Source organism: Polyodon spathula, chromosome 9, assembly GCF_017654505.1.
Source record: "Polyodon spathula isolate WHYD16114869_AA chromosome 9, ASM1765450v1, whole genome shotgun sequence".
NCBI lineage: Eukaryota > Metazoa > Chordata > Actinopteri > Acipenseriformes > Polyodontidae > Polyodon > Polyodon spathula.
This window is the reverse complement of record NC_054542.1, coordinates 33,202,203-33,222,313: the sequence shown is the minus strand read 5'-3', so window position 1 is coordinate 33,222,313 and position 20,111 is coordinate 33,202,203. Positions and strand designations below refer to the sequence as shown.

General features: G+C 35.6%; 1 protein-coding gene across 1 annotated transcript; it reads left to right on the top strand.

Annotated features, from left to right (window-relative positions):
• Positions 1-9,576: 9,576 nt before the first annotated feature.
• Positions 9,577-18,542, top strand: LOC121320757 (high affinity choline transporter 1-like). Its single transcript, XM_041259363.1, has 9 exons — positions 9,577-9,729; positions 10,370-10,603; positions 11,178-11,291; positions 12,300-12,455; positions 13,895-14,043; positions 14,254-14,397; positions 14,636-14,789; positions 15,400-15,617; positions 16,331-18,542. Exons 2-9 carry the CDS (start codon positions 10,420-10,422, stop codon positions 16,979-16,981), a joined length of 1,770 nt encoding a protein of 589 aa, XP_041115297.1. The 5' UTR covers positions 9,577-9,729; positions 10,370-10,419; the 3' UTR covers positions 16,982-18,542.
• The last annotated feature ends 1,569 nt before the right edge of the window (positions 18,543-20,111 follow it).

The following is a 20,111-nucleotide window of genomic DNA, read 5'->3' as shown; positions in this document are numbered from 1 at the left end:
CTGGGGTACCACCTTAGTACAGAGCCAAAGCACTGCCATTCTAATTATGCATTACATTATGAACTTATATAAAATTAGCTGTAAAGGTTTATTACTAAAGATATTATTATTATTTCCTCATGTTCCATATTGCAGCAGCAGGGAAACAATACGCTTCTCCAATATGACTGGATATGACATGTGATATGTCAATAAACATATGAAAACGGGCCAACATTATGATGTTTACTGGGTTGGCGTGTGTATGTGACCAACGTCCGGCACATCCTCAAGACACACCTCTTCAGACAACACCTGTAAAACATCTCTTCCCTTCTGGACAATATTTCACTCTGCCTTTAATGAACTTTAGCTTGCACTTATCTGCTCCCTATTTTACTTTATTTAATCCTGCACTTAACCCAATATGTAGTGTTTTGTATTTCACCTACACTCATATATAACCCTGATGTAACTATCAACACTTATCTGCTATTGAACTGCCCCGATATCAAATCGTGCTGTGTTTTGTATTTGCGCTTAATTAGGACTGAATTTACTGTGTTTTGTATCTTGCTTATAATTGTACTGAAATTCTTGATTGTATTTTTTGGCTACAACTGTAAGTTGCCCAGGGTACGGGTGTCTCCTAATTATTATTATTATTATTATTATTATTATTATTATTATTATTATTATAATAATAATAATATTAATAATAATAATAATAAAGCTGCGTTTTGAGTGTACGTAGCAGCATTAGAAATCATTATATTCTGTAGAGACAGTATTCACCACTAGATGGCACAAGTTATGATATTTAGGAATATATAACGTCCAAATCAGTCTATCAGTACAGGTGAGTATTGTAATGTGATGTTGAATGCATGGAAGTGATAGAATTGAAGTTGCATGTGTCAAGGTCCTCTGAACGTTTTTTTGGTCTTAATCAGAAAAGAAACTGGTCAACATAATTTTAGAAACTTCAAAATGTAGAACTTACCACGTATTTGCACAGAACATATAATAGTACACATACAAAGTGATCCATATTTAGTTTCTTTCAGTCCACAATTTGTAACTTCATCTTGCTGCCTTTAATTATAAAACATACAATCCCCATCAGTATTCAAATGACTAGAAACAGCATCAAATTGAGACATTTCAGAACATTTTCAGGGTTATAAATAGTAGTGGCATACAGTGTAGTACAATGTAGTATAACATAGGTTAGCAATAACAGTATGGGTGAGGAAGTGTTTCAATTTTCAGGCAGTTGACTGAATGCAGTAATTTGTGTTAATTTGACCAAAATACTGAAATGTTTTAGTTGTTCGACAAAATGCCTGGTTTGACAGAAGAACTAACACGTGGTCAGTCCAATGCTTCTCTTAATATTAAAGAAAATACTAGAAATCCTATAACCTAGGGGCTTATATTGTAAACAGTCTGGCAGATCTCAAAACTAAAAACTTTACACCACTGCATGCAATAAAGTACTGCAAGTATTTTAACTTTATTGAGATGTTATTTGGATACAAAGGAAAACAACCTGAAAGACAAATATTTTACATTTTACAACCATTTGCGTCCTTTGTTAATAATCTAATAGTAGCTCTTCAAGTCACGGCTAGTGCAACATCTTGAATCTACCTCTAGGGAGCAGCACAGACCCACATCACATACACTACACAAGTAAGAAGCAGTATTATACCTTCGTATACAAAATACATAAATACGTATTTAATAACCACCGTTATTGAAGATTACATGCAAGCAATTGTAAAATAAAAATGTATTCTATAAAAAAAGTAAAACTGTTCAAATTGGGGAGTATCATAACAGTGTTTTTAACCGGTAACTTTCTGTAAATTTTCCAGTTTACAGTATTTTTTCTGTATGTTTCCATTTGCTGAAAACAGTTACACTGCCTAGGTTTCATACTCATATTCCTTAAAACGGCCCTTTTCAAATGTAACATGATGGGTCTGTTTATTCACTGATTGATCAAACTACTGATGAATTGTAGAAAACGGCTGCAGAGGATTCTGTCATCAGAAAGCTGTATCGACCAAAACAGTGCAGAGGAAATATTTTCACCAAGCCATGATGGATGGGGTGTCGTTGATGGGAAACAACCCCCTCTGTAATGGAGTGTCCAAACCCTGTGTCCACTTTATAGCTGACTAATTTATTTGTATTCGCTGAAAATGTTTAGCAGAAAAACCCAGAGCTTTTGATTCCTGTAAAATTACTATTGACGTGAAATGTTGTTTTTGAAATTGAAATAAGCCTCTTCCTGTCACAGGTTGATTTGGCACTGCAAAATTGTAGGTGGGTGCACTTAATAAAATCTAGGCTGAGTGACTGAGTGGATTGGCAATGAGATTTAAAGCCACTGACCTCCAGGTCACTTGTTTAATTTAGGCTCAGGTTTAGCACTCAGTTTGTTCAACCTAATCAATGATATATCTTGAAATGCCATAGCTGGATAATACTGTAAAATTCTCAACCACAATTCTTTAGGGGTAATCCTAGCAGAGGTGGTTGCTGTAATCCAGGGCTATTCCTCAGTGTTCTAGAATGCGCTACAAAAATCCAAGGGTGGTTTATCATGGCAAGGTTGAGGTTGCTCAAACCAGCCCTACATACTAGCTGCACAGACTACCATAGGATAACAAATTAAATAGTTGAAAAAAATAAAAATAAAAAAAGACATACATACAGTGGCTTGTGAAAATATTGACCCCCTTGGCATTTTTCCTACTTTGTTGCCTTACAACTTGGAATCAAAATTGATTTTTTGGGGATTTGTATCATTTGAGTTACACAATATGCCTACCACTTTGAAGATGCAAAATATTTTTTATTGTAAAACAAACAAGAAATAAGACAAAAAAAAAACAGCAAACTTGAGCGTACATGAGTATTCACCCCCCCAAAGTCAATACTTTGTAGAGCCACCTTTTGCAGCAATTACAGCTGCAAGTCTCTTGGGGTATGTATCTATAAGCTTGGCACATCTAGCCGCTGGGATTTTTGCCCATTCTTCAAGGCAAAACTGCTCCAGCTCCTTCAAGTTGGATGGGTTCTGCTGGTGTACAGCAATCTTTAAGTCATACAACAGATTCTCAATTGGATTGAGGTCTGGGCTTTGACTAGGCCATTCCAAGACATTTAAATGTTTCCCTTCGAGTGTTGCTTTAGCAGTATGCTTAGGGTCATTGTCCTGCTGGAAGGTGAACCTCCGTCCCAGTCTCAAATCTCTGGAAGACTGAAACAGGTTTCCCTCAAGAAGTTCCCTATATTTAGCGCCATCCATCATTCTTTCAATTCTGACCAGTTTCCCAGTCCCTGCCAATGAAACACATGGTGTTCTCAGGGTGATGAGAAGTGTTGGGTTTGTGCCAGACATAACGTTTTCCTTGATGGCCAAAAAGTTCAATTTTAGTCTCATCTGACCAGAGTACCTTCTTCCATAAGTTTGGGGAGTCTCCCACATGCCTTTTGGCGAACACCAAACGTGTTTGCCTATTTTTTCTTTAAGCAATGGCTTTTTTCTGGCCTCTCTTCCGTAAAGCCCAGCTCTGTGGAGCGTACGGCTTAAAGTGGTCCTATGGACAGATACTCCAAATGTGTAATGGAAAGCCTCCTACTTGCTGAGGAGTTAATAATACTGACATCAGCATAAGACACATACTCGCCTCTCGACTACAAAGCTTTGAATTGTAAGATGTTTGTCATTTAACTGTGAGGTCAGTGGTTCACGTCGAGCCCTTGGTTCCCCATTCAATGGACTGGAATGCCAAGCCTTTATAATAACCTTTATAAAAGTAAGCCAGCGCCATCTAATTACACATCACTGTATTGACAGTACTACACAAATAAATGTTATACTTTGAACCTGTGCGCTCGATCAGGAATATAGAGGGCTGTTCCAAATTATATTTAAAGGGTATAATTAAATGATTGAGTACTTTAGGATGTGGTTGAAGGTTTAATTTGTTCAATTTAACAATTAAGGAATTGGTTGGAACAAAGACCTGAACTGGTAGTGCTAGTGTTGTGACATTTTGGCTAATCACTCTAATGTTATGTATGTCTGAAGACCAGCTTTTGACTGCAGGTCAAACCAACTGTGAGTAAGTGTAATAAGAACCAATCAGAATTTTATAAACATTTTTAAAATGTGGAGGTACATATAGAAACAGTAGGAAAAGTAATTTCTAGCTACTTACTCTTAAATTCTTATAAATATACAGTATGTGCTCTGCAATAACAACATAGTTATGGCATAAAAATTCTCATCAAGATTACAATTATCAATTTATATTGTTAAATTACATTGAAAAACAATTCCACCATAAACATGTTATTCTGTTTTTGAATTTGGAATCTTGCTGAAGGTCTTGTCTTTCAGGAGAGTCTTGACATACATTGGGGTAAATTGACATTTCCAATATAACATATTTAAAAAAAAAAACATTAATAATTATCATCCCAACAAGCACAGTAAGCACCTGCAATGTCTGGTCAACGCTTCATACACAGATAAGCACAAGCACACATTCATTAGGGATATAATTAATACACGTGACAGAAATCACTCAGTTGGGTTCTTAACCAATTACAGTGATTGAGTGAGTGTTTTCCAGACACTTGTGGGAGGTGAGTTTCATAATGCTTTATTTGAATTGGACACTATGTTGCATTATCTAATATCACAGTCTTATGGATGCTTATATGCATGTTATGTCAGTTTCCACATGAGTGATTATGAAGGATTATAAAGTACTTTTGCAGTGTTATGTAGCCATTATGGAGTTGTTATGAATGATATAGTGTCCAATTAAATTAAAACATTACAGTTAGTTTACATTTCATAAGCTTTCAACAAATACAGTACATTGATTATTTGTAACTAGCATATTGTTCATGAAATCTTATAAACAAATTTCAGCTATATACAGACCCCTAAATTAAATGAACTAATGACAATTTGGAATCTAACCCTTACATTGTAATGACTAACTACAATGACTTGCAATAAGCAACAACTGAGTTAACAAAAGAATGATTGGTTTTAGTCATTAAAACATTCATACAGCACAGAATAAGATACTAAAATACAACTATTAGTTCAGGAACACCCAAAAATGCCATCAACAATGGACAAAAATGACCACTCAGAAATACAAACCATCAGTTAAGTCATAAACTGAGGTTGAATATAAACGTTCATGATTATGTTAAATAATTAACAGTAGTAAATGTTCTAAAGAAGAGGTCAGAAAAATTAACTTTTGTAACTTATAAAATGCCAGGAAGATGTTCATTGCTCTGTTTTTTTCTTATAATTTGATAGCTCCAGGTGGAAACCGGGGGTCAGTTTCATGAAGCGGCTAGATAGCAAACAATATTCAACAGTAACCACCTTCTTTCAATATGTTTCACAGACTAATATTCAAAGACAGAATGGTACAGCGTTCCAGAAATCAATTCATCTAGTCCAGTGACTGGAGGTGGGGGGTCATGGAAAGGTTTTAGGGGGTTGTGAAAGAGCCACATCACTAATAAACCTGTACTGTACGATTTGGCTACAATGGACTGTAGCAAGTCTTTTATAGATAAAAATACTAGAGTAGGTCTTTCAGCTTTGTTGTTAAACAATTCCATATGTATTCAATTCAAATCTAGATATTTCAATCATTTATCAGTTAGAAAATATATCTCGCCTCTGAGACTAAAGTCACTTCAAAGGGGGTCCCAACTAGATATAGTTTGAGGACCACTGATCTAGTCTAAATAATAAAATAATCAATGTTTTCTTTTGTGTATTTTCATCTGTAGCATTAAACTCTTTATCAGACAGCTACCAATAGTAGAAGTGGATTGTCAAACTGAATCCACGCCTGAATCCAAGAAAAATAAAACTTCAGGATTGACAGGCATCAAGGGCTGATAACAATTTTTATTTCAACAAGATACATTTCATTTTCAGGAATGCCTGTCCACATCTGGGGAAGTGAAATAGAAGACACTGGAAAATAGGCCAGGGCACCAAATTTTAATCCTCTGAACTTTTTGAAGAGATTGCCATGAGATCTGTAGGCAGAAGAAATTGTCTTATCTGAAGTGGTCTACAGTATCAGGGAAGTGGTCCAGGCCCACTTCTTAGCTTAGCTGGAAATGAATCAATGTGTCCTAACGGTGTCCCTTTCGGGTAAATGGATGGAGAACGGTTTCCACTGGTCCCCTACATGGGTGATAATAAGAACATTGCAGAGAATTACACATGGTATTATGGCGTTGAGTTGGATGTCTGGGTAGAAAGCTGAAGAGAGAAGGCGAGCTGCTGTCACTGATTACATGACTATCACAGGCTAACTGAATGATGAATGAGTTCATGTTGCCTCTAGAGCACATTTCCATGAATAAGCTCCTCAGAGTAAAATAATCCTTTAATAAATTAGATTTTTTTAAAATCACAAAGCATTTCTTCAGCCAGCCCGATTCGTGATTACATTTATTAAATTGATACCCATTACACTAGTTATAGATGCTGTCCCCATGGACTTTGTAGAAGTTCCATACCCATGAGAAGTAAATGTGATATTCTGTTGCACCAGATTGGTGTTTGCTGGCAAGATCACTGCCATTGCTTTGTCATTAACATGTCTGAAAAGTTAAAATGTAAATTTTTAGGATGGCTTTTCACAACTAAAACCAACACTAATGTTAAAAGTATTCTTCATGCATGACTTTGGCCTTGTTTTATAAAATAAATGAAAGAAAAGAATTAAAGTGCTCATCCATTATCATTTTCTTTCTGTTGAACTTCCCTTGTTGACAAATGAACCCTATCTAGAAATGGGGTAACTTATTTCACATTCCTTATACAAATTGGGTAACTTATTCACTATTTAATTGGCAAATTACCCATTTAAGCAATAACGAACTCTACTGAAAACAGTTTAACTTGTGACTTATTTAGAGTTGAATTCCCCTACTTGCTTTTAAATACAAATGCTTCTCTTTATGTTCCTGTTGATATGTATTTCTTTTGTTATAAGTAGAAAAACAAATCAACGGTGGACAGCTTTTTACTGCTCTTGTACAATTTTTATACTTTGAATAAAGTTTGTATAAAGAGGGGCAGAGTGCATTTACCATTTCTTTGAAAACGAATGCAGGAATACAATGATTCTCAATCATCTTTAAGTTTAATAGTCACAAAACTGTTCAAGACTGTTGTTGATGGTTTAATACAACAAGCTAGAAAATATTTCAGTATATTAAACTGTATTTAGTTCATCAGAGACTTTAAATAATGCAAGTGTATTCTTTGTGAAAAGCTTCTGGTACCAGGGTTTGTCATGCACCATAGGGTAAAGCATATACAGTGCCGAGAAAAAAATTGTAAACCCCTTAGGATTTTCACATATTTCAAACCTAAAAAGATCTTAATATAAGTCCTAATAATAGATAAAAATAACCTGATTAAACAAATGACACAAAAACATAACACTTTTTCAACATTTATTTATTCAAAAATGATTCAACATTCAATATCCATGTGTGAACCTTTAGATTCAGTAACTGGTGGCACCCCCTTGAGCAACAATGACTTCAACTAAGCTTTTCCTATAACTGGTGGTCAGTTACTCACATCGGTTTTGAGGAATTTTGGCCCATTCCTCCTTACAGAACGACTTCAACTCTGTGACATTTGAGGGCTTCCTTGCAGGGACAGCTCGCTTCAGGTCCTGCCACAACATTTCGATGGGGTTTAGGTTCGGATTTTGACTAGGCCATCCTAAAACGCAGAATTTCTTCTTCTGCAGCCATTCTTTTGTAGATTTGCTTGTATGTTTAGGATCATTGTCTTGCTGCATGACTCACTTTTGGTTCAGCTTCAGCTCACGGACAGATGGCCTGACATTCTCCTCTAGAATTTTCTGATACATGCAGAATTCATGGTTGTGTCAATGATGGCAGGCCATCCAGGTCCTGAGGCAGCAAAGCAACCCCAAACCATCACACTCCCACCACCATGCTTGACGGTTGGGATGAGAATCTTCTGTTCGAACGCAGTGTTTGGTTTTCGCCAAATATAATGTTTCTCATTGAGGCCAAAAAGATCGATCTACCTTTGTCTCATCTGTCCAGAGAACATTGTTCCAGATGTCTTTGGCAAACTTCAGACGGGTAGCAATGTTCTTTTTAGAGAGCAGTGGTTTCTTCCTGGCTATCCTTCCATGAACATCATTCTTGTTCAGTCTTTTTTCTGATAGTTAAGTCATGAACACTCACATTAGCCAAGGCGAGAGTGGTCTGCAGATCCTTGGATGTTATTCTGGGGTTCTTTGTGACTTCCTTGATGATTTTCCGGTTTGTTTTTGTAGAGATTTTGGCAGGACAACCGCTCCTGGGTAGAGTGACTGTGGTCTTGAACTTTCTCCATTTGTAGATCTGTCTGACAGTGGATTGGTAGAGCCCCAAATACTTAGAAATGGTTTTGTAACCCTTTCTAGACTGATGAGCATCAATAACTTTTTTTGAGGTCCTCAGAGATTTCTTTTGATCGTGGCATTACATGTTTCCACACACCTGTATGGTGAACACCAAACTCACACAGTTTCCCATCATTATATTGGGTGGGGCCTCCCAAACTCACCCCTGAAGATCTATCTAATTATTTAAACAACCTAATTATTCCCTTAATTGACCTGATAAAACCGGGAGTTCACTTACTTTTTCACATACCCTGAATCTTAATTACTCATTGTTTGTCTACATGAAATTCGTTAATATAAACCATATTGAATATTTAAGAAAAGACTGGTTTTGATTCAAGAAGGCTATCATGGTAAAACTATGGAATTTCCATAATTATCATTGGGGTTCACAAACTTTTTCTTGGCACTGTAAGAACTAATTCTTATGACTTCGGACCACTTGTCCACATGATTTCATAAATAAAAGAATAAAAAAAAACTGATGAATGCAGTCATCTTTGAAGTAGATATTGTATTTCAGGTCTCTGGATTAAGCTTTTTTGCTACGTTTTACTGATTTTAGCAGAGGACCGTTTATTTTCAAACCTCACAACTCCTTCTCCTTCTTCTCTTATATAGAATTAGTAATAATAATAATAATAATAATAATAATAATAATAATAATAATAATAATAATAATAAGTACTCAATAATGTAACTCATGGTAACATCAATCACGTTAGAAATACTGCATAAAGAAAACCTCCAATATTCTGGGAATAATCTATTACATCAAAACACAGAAAAGACAACTTCACATTACAAATACGAATTGCAACTGCTAGCTACTAGTAGCTATTTTAAGAATCTTCCAGGTCCATATTAAAATGCACGAGCTAATATCATTGCTTTAAGGAGTGTTCCTGTTTGCATTATGCGTCATGCTAATTTCAATTAACCCAGCCTGCTATTTTTGACCACCCCCTGGAAGACCTTGGGTGACATTCTCCTCATTTGCACAAACTGACATTCTTTTTCATAAAGCAGTCTCCATTCACATCTCTCTGACGTCCATATGCCTCTGACTAGTGACGAAAGCTGGTCCTTTAAAAGACATCTTTTTAAAAAATTATAAAATAGTACACCTGGTGCTCTCCAACTACACGTGGAATCTGGTCTGGATTTGGAATATTTCGACTTCTACTTTATAGTCCTGCGTTCTTAGACAACTCTCCAAGAACTTGTTCCAAAGGTAGGGTGAAATAGCCAGCAAGAATTGCTTGTTGGTCTAATATTGTGTTTCTATAGCTTTTCCGTAGTTTTGCTGCCACATAAATATACAGTTTGTGTATTATTATTTTAATGCAAAATATGTATTATTTGTGTTACGAATCTGGAACATGTTAAAACGTCTAGGTTAAACTGCAGCACTTACAATAATTGCGTAAAATGACCGGCGTCAATGTGGATTTGATCTCATATTGCTGTATCGGATAATCTTTCCCATCTCATTGAGTAAATTTATTTTTCTTTAAGTATTTCTTACACACTAAACTAAAAGTTAATGTTGCGCAACAGCATTGTTTGCTATTATAATACAATTAAAGAAGCAAATGGTTCTTCCACAAGTGCGCAAGTCATCAGTACCAAGCACCTGTGGAGGAAGTCTACAGTTTGTCAAAAAGAGCAGGAAGTTTTGGAATACAATATGGATAAAAACAATAATGAAATAGAAAGAACTTGTTCTGAAAAAAAAAAAAAAAAACAGGCAGTATTAACGCTGGCTCTGCCTTGTTTTTTTTTCTTTGTTTTTTTTTTTTTTTTTTGTTTTTTGTTTTGTTTTTTCAGTTCAATTTGCAAATGTGTAATGCAATGTTTGCTTCTCTCCGCAGGTTCTCAATGCAATATTGATCTGCGCAGGCAGTTTGGTCTCCATTTGAAGATGGCAATCCACGTGGAAGGGCTGGTAGCAATAATTCTGTTCTATCTGCTTATTCTGTTTGTTGGAATATGGGCTGCGTGGAAAAACAAAAACTCCGGGATAGCAGCCGGAACAGATCGCAGTGAAACCATCATGGTTGGCGGGAGAGATATAGGGTTATTTGTTGGGGGATTTACAATGACAGGTAAGTCCCAGCTTGGGTTATATCTCAACTTTCCTCTGCTATGTTGATTATTATTGTTGTTGTTATTGTTGTCAGTTAATACATACATTCTATACAATTGTGAAAAGGGTTTGTTTTCCAAATTGTATTTAGCGCTTCTACATGCATTGTTTGGTAAATCACAGTCAAGATACATCTAATCAAGCGTTATACAGGAATTCCAACAGATTGACTCAATAACTAACAAACGTATGACACATTATTTATTTATTTATTATTTTTTACAAACATAATTAAAAGTACTTTGTGTTTTGTGTGTATTTAACGAATTCAGATCAAACTATTCGAGAGTTCAATACATATTTCCCTTATATTAATTCCAAATATGTACAGTTTATTAGCTTATTTATTGTCTTCCAAATGGCAAAAGCCCATAAAAAACAAACAAAAGAAAAAACAACACCCACAACAAGCTACGTCTTTTTTCATTTATATATGTGGTCTCCATAAAGGGTCTGCACATAATGCATAGTGGAGCTACAGCGTACGTCGTTGTTTGGAGATGTTTAAAGCTCACTAGAAGTATGTATTTCAGCTACATGGGTCGGCGGAGGATATATCAACGGGACTGCAGAATATGTATACTTACCCGGGTTTGGACTAGCCTGGGCTCAGGCTCCATTCGGATACGCACTTAGCCTTGTAGTAGGTATGAAGAACATTTTCTCTGTTTACACACTATTTCCTAATAATCTGTTACTAAGAACAGACATTTCAAATGGAAACTCGTATGAGATCCAGTAATTAAACGTGTCTATAGTACAAATGAAATAATGCACAATTCAGTCTTCCACACTCTCCAGATGTTTAAGAAGCGAACTAGTTTTTCTTAAAAAAAAAAAAAAAAAAAAACACGTGTTTCTGCCAGTGGCACTGGAATAATTTTAAAGTGGTGCTGAAAGCCATTGAACAAAACTGTAAGCCCTGTATATGATAGAAGCCCCAGCACCCTTGGTTGCTGTTGGTCAAAATAAATGTAAAGTACAGGGTGATTAGAAAGTTTACCGCTTCAATGATATGGTGCGTTTATGTGGTAAACTTACTTTCGAATAATACTTCAATACGTTTAGAATGAGTTGCTTACGATTTATGTTAAATATGAAATATGACATTTTCATTATATTTTAATATTTAAAAAGCACAATTATAAACAGTAGCGCTGCTGTTTTATTAGTGTATGTCGTCTGTAAACATAATTACAGGATATGAAGTGTGAAGGGTTAGCAGAAAGTTATCATTAATAATGTAATGACTAGTTTGGGCTATTCTTTTGGACAGACTCGTGTACTACTGGTTCAAAGGAGTCTCTTTACATTAAACGTTTTTTTTTTTTTTTTTTTGGCTTTGTTTTTTAATCTGGAAAGAAGAAAACATAATACCGGTAAAATAAATAAATAAATATAAAAAAACAAAAACAAACAAAAAACACATCTTAAAAAAATTTAAAAATCACGACAATACATTAGATTAAAAATACATAATGAATAATGTTGGTTGTCCAACTGATTATGAAGACTATGCATGTCGTTTTACAGGTGTATGTAGCCTAGCGAAGGTGTTATTATGAAACGTTGCCGCGTTAAGTTGAATTATTAAGCATTTGGGTTTACAGCGGTACTTTTAAAGTCTTAACTGTGCATTTTCCCCATATCTATAGGCGGTATGTTTTTTGCTAAACCAATGCGCTCCAGAGGCTACGTTACCATGCTGGACCCGTTTCAGCAGATCTACGGTAAAAGAATGGGAGGGCTACTCTTCATCCCCGCTCTCATGGGAGAGATCTTCTGGTCAGCAGCTATCCTATCAGCACTAGGTAAGCGAAGTGGAAACGAGCGTGCCATCTGGAATGAACAATGGTCAATTTATCATGATCGAAAAAAAAAACGTTTTTGTGACCCAACTACAGCAACATTAGCACAAACAGTTGTATTGTGTTTATATTGCAATGTGTGCCTATATTTACTTACCTTAAGGAGTCTTCTAAACAATGAGAATTGTGGGAAGTCTGATACGAAGCAGGGAATTGGCTTTTTTGGTGGTGCGCACATTAGAAAAGGTTTTCAGTTAGTTCTTCCAGTTTAAAAAGTCACCTGTACAATATAATTTAATAAATGAAAGCTTACTTAATCTGCATAAACAAATCCCATAAATATTAATGCTAATTTTTGAATTAGTATATACAATAATATATAATCAGTGCATATAAATTAGCTAATTTAATCACCTATTTACTATATAGTGAAAAAAGCAAAAAGAAAAAAACTTTTTTTTTCCAGAACTTGTGGAAAATAAAATGTTTTAAAGGTACAGTTTGTAATTTGTCCTAACAGTAGTGATTTATGTTTTTATAGTACTGAAATAACAAAATGAATACATTTCTATTAAACGTGAAATGTGACAGGGCTCCAGGAATTGAGTTGCCCCCCGCTGGTCTACAGCACCAAATGGTTGGTACTTTTTAAAGCAAGCTATTGGAGTTTGAGTTGATAAAAATAAATATGTGCACTTGAAATTCTCAACAGATTCTGCTGGCACCAATGGAAAAAACAGCTGCAGTGGCTCTTCTCTTGTGTTGAGTGGGCACAAACTGTCCTTGCAATGCTTATTGATTAGACTTTCCACACAGGGAAAATTCTAGACTGAAAAAATCATCTCCAACTTGAAATATATACAGTAGAACCAAAAATATTCAGACACAAGGTTTTATATATTGCAGGTTCAACAGTATGTAGCTCCCAGCAAAGGACTCAAAAGCACTCTCTGGGTTTATTAAACTAATTGGTGTCAATTGAATACACTGTCAAGCTTTTTGTATAGCGTATTTAACAGTACTGGCCAATAAAATATTTACTTAAACTGCAACAAGAAGGAAAGAGACAGTAACACTTCCTCAGACATTTTTTGTGTCATCTTGGTTATCCGTGAAGTCCATCTTCAATTATCAACTGAAGGGCAGTATGAATTGACATAAATTTCCATAAATAAAAATTTTCAAGCAACAAAAAAAAGGCTTTATTGATGGGAAGTCATTTTGGCATGCTGTTGATTAAACAATTATGTGAGGAATTCCCTTTCATGTGTTACTCAATTAAAATAGTAAAGTGGTGATTTCTAAGAGCGTCTTCATTTTTAACCTTTTTAGCAGATTGAGTTGCCACACCAAAATTGTTTTACATAAAACGTCCCGAGTGAATTGTTTTTCTAAATGTTGCGGTACAACCTTCACGTAAATCTTGTGGATTGTTTCCCTAGGTGCAACTTTGAGTGTGATAGTGGACATGAATATCAACACGTCAGTCATTGTCTCTGCTCTCATAGCAATCTTTTACACTCTGGTGGGAGGGTTGTATTCTGTTGCCTATACAGATGTGGTTCAGCTTTTCTGCATTTTCTTGGGGCTGGTATGTATATACTTCAGTGGTTTTGCATGTATTGAGTGAATGCATTGGCTTTGTATGTGTTATTATTTGCCAATACAGCCATGATGTATAATCAATTACAATGGAGGAAACACCTCCTCATGAATAGGTCTACTTCAGCTGAATTTTTGAAGGAAAAAAAGTCATTAAAAAAAGAGCAGTTCAACATGTTGTTTTCTTTTTCATTTGCAGTGGGTCAGTGTGCCTTTTGCATTGTCCAACCCAGCCGTGTCAGATATAGGAGTGACCGCTTATAAATATGTTCATCAGGAGCCCTGGCTGGGATCCATCAACCCATCAGATATATACATGTGGCTGGACAACTTCTTTTTATTAGTAAGTAGAAGTCAGATTGTTTGAATACATGTTTTTGTTTTCAGGTGGTTTTGACATTTTTACTAAAAATGATCATAAAAAAAAGTGATAATAGTCCCTGTGGATTGATTTACAGTATGCATTGTAAACGCTATTCTTATGGTCTGCTATCTGGCTCTCTTTTATAAAGCATGATTATAGAGTTACATACGTATGTTCTCAAACCATGTATACATTTTACATGGCATTTTCTTTTTAGATGCTGGGGGGGATTCCCTGGCAGGTGTATTTCCAGCGGGTTCTTTCTGCCTCCTCAGCTACCTATGCTCAAGTATTGTCCTTCCTGGCAGCGTTCGGCTGTTTGGTGATGGCTGTGCCATCTGTTCTTATTGGCGCAATAGGTGCATCTACAGGTAAACATTGATTCTTATTCTTATTCTTATTCTTATTCTTATTACTACAAGGTTCTTACAGGGGATGCATTCCGTGGAGGGCGTGTGGTAGGACTTACTGATCTGGAGAGCGAACATTGACAACTTGTCATATACCAACAATACTCTTTCTCAGCAAGGCTGACAAGATTTTTATAGCAACTTAAACTTTAAAATAAGTATCTTGGATGCCAAAGGCTCAGGACAGTGAGGATGTGAAAGGGCTGTCCTAACCCTTTTTTGTTGCTTGTGCGCTGGTGGGAGAAGTGTATACAGGCAGAAAGAGGGTTTATAAAATGGCTTGCAGGAACCTAGCCCTTTGATAAGCTGGTGGCATTGTCTCCATTTCTTAACTCTCTCATAGTCATTTTGCATCATGTCTCACACACCCGAGGCGTGGTGTTACACAAACGGTCGGTCACAATGTCAGGTGTTATTGCTTGGTTTATTGCTTGTGTTGTTTTTCTCTCTAGAACAGTAGCATTGTTCCATTAGATTTTACATGTTGAACCTCAAAATAATTAAATAAGGTAAGGAAACGCATAGAGATCCAAAGGCATAAACCATGGGTTATTTCATCTTTTGGTAACAGACTGGAATCAGACTTCGTATGGGCCTGTGCAGCCGAAGATGAAAGAGGAGTCAGACATGATTCTGCCAATAGTACTCCAGCATCTTTGCCCCTCATATATTTCCTTTTTCGGTCTTGGGGCAGTGTCAGCTGCAGTGATGTCATCTGCTGATTCATCAATCCTATCTGCAAGCTCCATGTTTGCCCGTAACATCTACCAGCTTGCATTTAGACAAACGGTAAATTGGAAAAGATGCACTCCCATGTTGATCAAGGCAGGCTGTTTTATGCCCGAATCTCCCACTTTCAACATAATAGCATTAGGAGAATACTGAATACTACCAACAGTAATTAGTGTAATTTCCAAATACAAAGCAAATCCGACACGCTTATTTTATGGCACATTTTTGACGACTATTGTTTGAAATTCAGACTTTCTATATTGTGTTATATAAAAAAATATTTTATTATGGTAAATTTGCAGGCTTGTACCGAGGCAATTTCACACATTTGATCACATTTTAATACATATTTTAATACAGTTAATGGGTTGTGCCAAAAGGGGGCTGGGCTGCTATAATTGGAAGTCCACCTGGTCATATTAAAGTATGTGTGACCTCAAAACCAAAAGCACATGTTTTTACACAACTTTGGATGTTTGCTTTACAGACTTGTAATGAGGCCACATTGACTTCTGGTTTGATCCTGCCCATTTCTGACTCAAAATCCAAATCCTTCTCCCCACCTACCTGAAGCCTTACCTCTGCCATTTTCTCGCACATATGTGATATAGAAAAAAATAGTTTTAATTATTAGTTTCAACCTTATCTCAACCATCTTACTGATTTTCGGTGAAAAGAATGCTGCTTAAAAAAAACAACCAGTATTATTTAAATCAATAATTTAGCATTATGCTGTATAATGTGTCTTTTTGTTTATGTACTTTTCGTAGGCATCAGATAGAGAGATCGTGTGGGTAATGAGGATTACCATTTTCGTGTTTGGAGCCGTGGCAACAGCCATGGCCCTGTTAACTGGAACAGTGTACGGCCTATGGTATTTGAGCTCAGATCTCGTCTATGTCATCATCTTCCCTCAGCTGCTGAGTGTGCTCTTCGTTAAGGGAACAAACACGTATGGGTCAGTGGCGGGATATATCTTTGGTTTGCTTTTGAGGATCAGTGGAGGAGAACCATATCTTAAACTCCCCCCCTTCATTTACTATCCCGGCTGGACTGAACAGGTGAAAGAACATCCTCTAACAGGAGCAGTAGAACACATCATTGTTCAGAAATTCCCATTCAAAACCATCTCAATGTTGTCCTCTTTTTTGGCAAACGTGGCATTCTCCTACCTATTTAAGTATCTTTTTGAAAGTGGTTCACTGTCTCCTAAATATGACTTCTTCGATGCTGTTTTGACAAAGCACAGCAAAGAAAACATGGATAAAACCACTTTGGTTAACAGCGACAATATCGTACTGTCTGAATTAGCACCTGTCAAACCAAGACATAGCACTACAGTCGCTGCAGGATTCGTAAACAAGGAGGCTTTAAGTGATGAGGATACTAGCCCAAATTCGTCAAACAATGAACTTGACTGACGCTTCTTCAGGGACAAATAAACCAGTTTAGGTGAAACATATAGTGAAGAAGGGTTTCAGCCAATTAACCATTGCGTTTGGATCTGGATATTCAGCTTTAATTGCTGCTGTATAAATGAATAGGCAACGAAAGCATACCAACTTAATTAATAATTTGAACCACAGCCATCGATTAAAAAGCGCTGTAGGATGAACTGCAGTGCAATATTAGACTGGAAGTTAATAATAGCCACCATCATGTTTGGATACATTGACTTCCATTTAAATAGGTATGTGCAGTTTTCTTTTCTTTAATATTTGCTGCAGGGAATCTGGAACAATGGAGCAATAACAATGTGTTAACTCCCACAAACACATTGACAAGCAATAGATTAACTACTAACAAAAAGGACTCCTGTACCGAATGTACAGTAACAATACGAACCAACATGAACATAATTCAGTAAGGTTTATTCGGTGTGTTTAACATTAATGCCCCTGTCATATAATAACTGCCATTGTACGTATACAAATATTCTGCTTAGCTTTGCGGGAACCACGCATTAAAGAACAATTTAGACCACAAACCCTACTGAGGAGTAGATGCTGTGCCGTTTTATTGCGCTATTTCCCTGTTTTATGGAGCTATTTAATCAAACTTCTAGATATACTGTTGGTCAAAATGTTAACACCTTCATTTAAAATGTCTAAACTGCTGCTCTAGAAAGTTTGACTGAATGCTGCTCACAGGGAAATATCAAGGCTGTTGTATGTTTTCATTCAATCACTCCCTTATGTCCGCTGACTGTAAGCACCACACCAGTCTTGGATTCAAGCCCTTGCAGAGTAGTGGAATAAGTGTTTCATTCCAGTCCACTCTTTTTTTTGTTAGTGTCCTGCTCTTTGTTTTTCTATTACTATGGTTGGAATTTCACTTTGCATATTGTACAGTTGTGGAGTTATATATATATATTGCTATTTCAGGGCTATTGAGTTGAGAATAGTTAATAATAATGGCCACAGTTTAATGGACACCTGTTCTGTGGATCACAATCTAGTGGACAGCTTGCACAAACATCACTACTATAACTTACAATAATACAATACGTAAGTAAAATACAAATGTTATATTTGTTTCTTGCCTATTTTTTCATAAACTTAATGCAGAATACATATTTCTACCAATGAGAAATCTTTTCCCGAAGATGTCAACATTGACACTTTCTATGTAGCGATAAATCTCTATATTATTATATATACTATAAACTTGAATTTGTGCTTAAAGCAAGTGCATCCCGAAACCCATTCAGAAGATTCCTTGCATTTCCTAATGTCCTGAGAACATCACCGGCAGGAGTCAAGTGTAAGCACCCCTTGGAGCCATGTCGGTTGGGTCACAAGCCGAGTCCCGGGGCAGGAGCACAGTATGCATATGTTCAGCATTCAGAGCAGAGGGGTTACAATGGTAAGCGGGTGATGCAAACGTCATAATGAATTGGACCCATCTTTCCTAGCTATCCAAGAAAGTAGCTCAGATTTGGGATTAAATAACCTGATCTTCATTAGAGCTACATTAGCTAATCAAAACCATATATATATATATATATATATATATATATATATATATATATATATATATATATTGGGCAGCTGAGCTCTTTATATATATATATATATATATATATATATATATATATATATATATATATATATATATATATATATATATATATATATATATATTCATAGTTCATTTTCAAATCAAAATAGTTTTTTTATATTATTAGGGAATAAGTAAACATTATATTTTATTTTTTTATTTTTTTACAACTTTATGCTATTTAAAACAACAGAATATTCTATTCATTTTTAATACAGTATAATAAATTAAGGGTGGCAGTAAACAAATCCCCAGCTGTTAGTTTGTTAAAATAGAAACGTTACCCATGATTGCATTGAGCCAGGAGTACAAACGTGTCATCGGGGCCAAAAGCTTCATCACTGTTTTTCAAAACAAGATCATGGCTAGCTTTCAGGGTTATGAAGAGCCATGGAGACACGTGATTTTTTATTATTTGTTTGGTTGAATAAGAATTGTTTTTTTTTTTTTGTGGAAAAAAAAACAAAACATTTAATATATTATATTTTCAACAAGTTTTTAATAGTTAATTTTTATATTGACTAGTCAGTGTATGTCAAACCGGAATATCGTGTATATTTCATAGACAAAGCGCCTTAATCATATCCTTTGGGGGACCTAGCTTGATACTATGCAAGGTCAAAATTAGATGCGTCAGGCACATCACCATACTTGTATATGAATCAACTTGAATGTGAGTCTTCTAATGAGAGAACAAACTTCATCAAACACATTTGGATAATGCAGTAATTTCAGTTTGTATATTGTTTGGCAATCATGTGATCACGAGTTTATGATATGATAAAAACACAAATTCTATTTGAATTGGACCATTGCAAGATGACGTGTTCCACTATAGTTATAGGTGTAGCAAGAACATGTCAGTTCTGCCTGCAGTTTGGCAGGCAAGTACAGTATTTGTGATTATATGTTGTAAATGACAATGTATATTTTTGTCTGTGTCATATATATTATATAGAAATCTACGAAACAAATTTAACAAGAAATATATATCATATGCACGTACAGTACATGTTTCAAATGCAATAGTACTGTTTTTACATGTGCCAATGGAAATTCGTAAATAGTGTACAGCTCCTCAGTTATGTAAGTTCCATCTACAGAAATATATTTATTTATGAGGTGTTAATATAAAAATTGGTGTTTAAAAAGTGATGTAATTTGAATAAATCCTATTATTTAAAAACAGGCTGCTTTGTGTATGATTTTTGCCGTTTAAAAGAGGTTAAGATGAAAATAATGTATACAGTAAGTAGGCTTCCTATAAACATCTCTACACGTCTTGTTGTTAAATGTATTTTAGCTGAGTTTGTATTTTGAAGGCTATATAGCCTGAAGAGCAGTATTTAAAATGTACACTAATATTCGTAAGCAATTATCCATTGTAACATAACTCCCACATGTGCCATATTCAACCCTAGGCTAAAGGCGTCTGCCGAATAAATCAATACATAAATAAATAAATAAATAAATAATATTCATACTGAGAAA

Excerpts from the sequence above, each read along its gene's own strand:
- LOC121320757 (XM_041259363.1), top strand. The coding sequence starts at position 10,420 with ATGGCAATCCACGTGGAAGGGCTGGTAGCAATAATTCTGTTCTATCTG. Across the intron at positions 10,604-11,177 it reads TGGGGGATTTACAATGACAG|CTACATGGGTCGGCGGAGGA; the intron begins GTAAGTCCCAGC and ends TATGTATTTCAG. Across the intron at positions 12,456-13,894 it reads AGCTATCCTATCAGCACTAG|GTGCAACTTTGAGTGTGATA; the intron begins GTAAGCGAAGTG and ends TTGTTTCCCTAG.